The sequence below is a fragment of the Anarrhichthys ocellatus genome, unplaced genomic scaffold (genome assembly GCF_004355925.1).
Source record: "Anarrhichthys ocellatus isolate YVR2014 unplaced genomic scaffold, GSC_Weel_1.0 scaffold52, whole genome shotgun sequence".
Lineage (NCBI taxonomy): Eukaryota > Metazoa > Chordata > Actinopteri > Perciformes > Anarhichadidae > Anarrhichthys > Anarrhichthys ocellatus.
Window position 1 is genome coordinate 2,773,376 of NW_022280082.1, and position 5,000 is coordinate 2,778,375.

Below are 5,000 nucleotides of genomic sequence, written 5' to 3' on the forward strand. Positions count from 1 at the left end.
CACACACACACACACACACACACACACACACACACACACACACACACTCCACACTCTCTCCAAGTGCAATCCACAAGGAAACACCATGTGGAGCAGTGCCCAAAGCTCCCCTAAAAACTTGTCCCGGATCAACCGCAGTGTGACCACAGGAGAGCTGACCCCTCCACCGCCGTCTTAATCCCTAATCCCTCATTACAGAGGGCGCTATCAGGCCTCATCGGGGTTCCTCTACACAGACTAACAGAGATTAACACTGGCTCAACACACACTCTCTCCGGCACATCAAAGAGTGGCGGCTTAGCACTCGTACCAGTGGTAATTATTGCTTTGCTCTGCCTCTTCAGAGCAAAAGCTAAAAAAAAATGGAGGGAGGGAGAGATGAGAGGAAATGTTAAAAAGGTAGTTTAGCCTGCCTGTTAGTTGTCCTCTTGGGGGTTTGAACGATGGCTCAATCAAATTCCAACATTTAAAAAAAAACATGTTATCAAGACATCTCTCATCCTCAAGTTTTGATGACCCTCTTAATTTACTGCAAAACAAATCAAATATGTACACATCAAGTGCACTTTTAGCCATGCTAGCCAGACACTGTATCGAAGAAACTAAGTATATGTGATTCTCATCCAAATTACCAGTCGGGGATTTAACATCAGCCATTGATTAAACGGTCTTAAACTTTTTTCTCTGAGTGCACTTCGTAGACGAACACCAGCGTGGCATGGCGGAAATGGCCGCCGACGGGTTATAGTTGGCTGAGTGTTCAATTCGGGTCCACGTCCGCTTCTTCTAAATTGCTCGTCCTGCTGCTGAATTCCACCGACGTACGGCATAAACAGCATGTAGCACACTGTTACACATACAAATGGACAACCTGGCTGTACGCCCAAAAAGTAGAGAGCCTGCGCCTTTGCAAAGGTTTATATTGGTTCCCTGAATTGCCCTTTCGATAAACACTTGACTCGAGGGGGAAACGCGGTTAAGAGAGGGGCCACGAGCGACCGAAAACACTGCGACACCTCTGAGCAGAGACGTTAGGCTGTGAGGTTTAGGATTTAATGTCCACGGCTTATACTGCGCTTTAGACTGTTACACATCATCGCACATGCTGTCTAATGTAAAGAGACTGGTCCCCGATTGCCTCGAGATGTGTGCGTGTGTCATATATTCTGAAGCTATCACGACTGCAGGTTATTACAATCAGATGGCATCGCCCTCCATCTCTGTACAAACACCCTTGATATGACTGTTCTGGACAGAGATTGAACCGCATAAACAGGCCAACACACATGCACTCACTCACTCACTCACTCACTCACTCACACACTCACACACTCACACACACACACACACACACACAGAGTGATAAAAGCGATTATCACACAGTGTGAGGGACAAAATTGGACTGCATAAACAGACAAAAACACTTCGGTTCATGTCTTCACATGCACACGGATCCCACGGAAAAAGCATAAACAGGCGTCTGTGCGTGCGTGCGTGCGCGCACACACACACACACACACACACACACACACGACCAATACTGGAGCAAATGAGACTTCTGATTGAGGTCTGAATCTGATCAGATAAGAACATATAAACACCTTGCAGCAGACTGCGCACTCTCATCCTCACACCTTTTCCCCTCCCTCTCCCTCCCTCACACACACACACACGTGTATAAATACACCACTACCGCAGTATTGTCCATCTTGTTGTTGTATGCAGAGAGTCGGAGCAGCAGATATAATGGCCCTTGGCGGATGCTGAATTATACTTTATTATGCACACACAGACTGACGAGACAGGGGTTAGAAGATAAAGCTGTCTGCATGCAGCCAAAACTGTTTCAAAACAGAATGGAGCACGACAGTTAAGAATACGAAGCAATAACCAAGACCTGAGGAAGTCTGTATTTTATGAGACATTACATTTCCGGATAACGGAATGCGTCACCTATAGGGGTACAAAGCTGGCGGTAACATGAGAAAATGTGACAAGAAATGTCAACGGCGATCTTTACGACTGACTTTTAAAAGTCTTTTGTTTTTTTAACCCAGGAGTTAAGAAGAATCACACTTTATTTCATCGTGATAGACACACACACACACACAGGTCTGTGTGACAGTCAGCGGTTAAGTACGGTCCTTATCTACACACAAGAGCATCTCCCACAGAGCAGCTGTGATCGATACCGAGCCATTTCTGTAATGGGGGTGTAGTTAAAAAGAAATTAAGAGAATTATTATCCGTCTCAGACCTCGGCCGCAGGCCTCAAACACACATATATGTATATGTACATTTATATATAAACACATTTTGGGGACACGTGTATTAGCTGCCCGGCAGACACTGTGACTTAAAATAGAGAGAGGAGAAAAATCCACATATTTAAAGAGGGCACTTCACTGACAATTTAATGCAATGGCTTTTTTTTTTATGTTTGTAAATTATCTTTTTTTTTTTTACAACCAATTCTATCTTTTTCTTCCCCCTGCATCTCCTCCATCTACCACGGACTACAGGTCCACAATAAAGCTAAACAGTTTTATTGAACAATGAGCCGAACCGACACAAAACATTAGCCGGGGAGCTGAGGGGGAGATATTACCGCATTTCTGCTCTTCCTCATTCAAACACCGACCCGAGGCTCACTGGTTAAGTATCTGAGGTGAGGACAACAATGGAAATGGCACAACCCAGCCGCTGAAGCTTAAATACCTGCATGCACAACGCTAGCTGGCATAAACCCAGTGTGGGTGGGTGTGTGTGTGTGTGTGTGTGCGTTGTAAATGTGCGTCGTTCATTTCAGCGTATTTCTTTGTGTTGACAACAGAAGTGTGTAACACGTGTATGAAATATAATGAAAATTAAGCTTAAGAGTGTTTGGTGATACATGGGTATGCTTATTTGCATGTAAGTGTGTGTGTGTGTATGAGAGGTGATTAGTGATCACTAAAGGGTTTTTCATTAGTCTTTCCCTGGGCACTCAACAACAAAGGCATAAATTACCTCCAGCAGATTACCCACTAATCTTCACCAACGCTCGCTCGCTCGCTCCCTCCCTCCCTCCTGATCCTCATTAATGTCCCGGCCTCTATGATCCCCTCTCTCCGGTGTGCGACCCAATCAAACAATCTGTGGTCAATTTGGCAGACCTCTCGCCCATTTCCTCATTGTGTCCTCGTCAACACCGTCACAACAATTTCTCTTATTTCCAACAAACCAGCCGCTACCCCCTTCATTATAGTTCACACCGTGAATAATAATGATTTTCATTTAAGCTCTTTAAACAGCAGGAGACAACCTGTGGAACAGGCAATTCACTCGGGGCAGCGTCAGGTTTTCCCTCGGTGGGATTCCACCGCCCACCTAACAACTGTTTCTCAGAGTCGGAAGCTGGCATTGAATTCTGGTGGTGCAGTCTGAAAAGTTTAGTCGAAAATAATACAAACCAGTGTTGTGACGAGACTAATTTGCGGCTGCTGATGGCGCCATAAATTGCGCGCCACTTGCAACATCTATCTGCCACGTCTTGACGTCCGATTGACACAAAAGATTGCACGAATGGTGCGACGGCGCCAACACGCCCATAAAATAAATGATGACCGCGAGCTACAGATCCTGACCGACAGAGAGAAACCATATTTGGGATTTAATATCCCAGTCTGTTTTCAAATGCACACCTTCAGACTGTGAAACAAGAACAGCCCTTATGAACGCGCTTCAGTTACCACCAACTCTCTGAAGGCTCCGATTAGTGCCAACCTTTGTGAATTGGACTGTTTTTGTATTGAGGCTCATTTGCATAGAAAGGGATCCCGTTTTGCTCCAAATTTATGCAAATTACAATTACACTGAATTAGCACAACAGCATCTAAACGCTATTGGCCTGGCAGTGAAGTTAGGTGTGCGATTCACTCCTTGCGGGTGCTCCGAGAATTGCCAACTTTTTATGAACTTGCGTGAAAAATGAATTCATTTCTCTCTGAATCAAAAAGCTGCCGTCAATGATTTGTTATGATTATTGTTATAAAGCATTGCGAATATTAATGAGTTTATGTTTTAATACACTATCGTGCATTATAGATATGAGTGGATTTTGAATATTAGTAGAAAATGTCATGCCAATCCATCATATAGTTAGTCAACATATTTCACTTGGAACACGTCAACCGCCTTGTGGCATTAGAGGAAGAGTTAGGCTATCAGGAAGGTCAGCATGCTTCATTCTCCATGAATGTCTTTACAAAATGTTGTGACCAACATTGTCTTCTATAAAAGCCATGCTGCTAGAATGCCTAAAAAAAAAAAAAAAAAAAAAAAAGAGTGCACTGTACCTTTAAAAGGATTATATGTCTGAAATAATGATTTCAGTTTCACTTCAGTAAGGAAGATGCTTGCCAACCAAGCTTGGGTCCTCCAGCTGAAGGATGGTCTCTGTAACCACTAGCCAGCCTTGTTAATTTCGTTGAAATAAATACTCCAGTCTCTAGACATTCAGACCACTGGCAGCGTTTCTGCCTGCTGCGACTTTCTGTTCTCATCTGCTGTCTGGTTGAATAACTGCGCTGACTAACCAACAGTCTTGTCTGTGTACCTGCTGAAGTCGACCCTGGCCAACAGCTCTCCTCTCTTCCTGTTCTCCCGTTCCTTCTTCACCTCCAGCTCCTCATCGCCCGACAGGATGTCTTCGTAGGGAACGTCATCGAGGTCGACGTCACCGGGCATGATGAACCTGGGCGATGGCAAGGAAAGGACACATACTGGGGCTAAAAAGTACATTTGGATAAAACTATTTAAGGCATGCAGAATGAACCTCAGAAACAAACTAAATAAAATTGATTGACATTTACACTGCAGTATTTTGGCTCAAGGATTTGTGTTCATGTGTTTGTGGACGCCTCACCTGCCCCCATCTTCCCTGTTTCCTATGGCTATGAGGGCCTCGAGGTCGGTTCCCTTCAGGCCGTACTGCAGCAGCTCCTTGGTCGCGTCAACGT

General features: G+C 44.6%; 1 protein-coding gene across 2 annotated transcripts in view; it reads right to left on the bottom strand.

Annotated features, from left to right (window-relative positions):
• Positions 1 to 5,000, bottom strand: part of nbas (NBAS subunit of NRZ tethering complex) — a 127,942-nt gene that overhangs the window by 99,373 nt on the left and 23,569 nt on the right. For both annotated transcript variants that reach the window (XM_031870363.1, XM_031870362.1), the window contains exons 17-18: positions 4,907 to 5,000; positions 4,598 to 4,735 (exon numbers count right to left, since the gene is read on the bottom strand). The exon at positions 4,907 to 5,000 is cut by the window's right edge and continues 58 nt beyond it. In XM_031870363.1, the coding sequence (XP_031726223.1) occupies positions 4,598 to 4,735; positions 4,907 to 5,000 (232 nt within the window). The remainder of the gene's footprint in view (positions 1 to 4,597; positions 4,736 to 4,906) is intronic.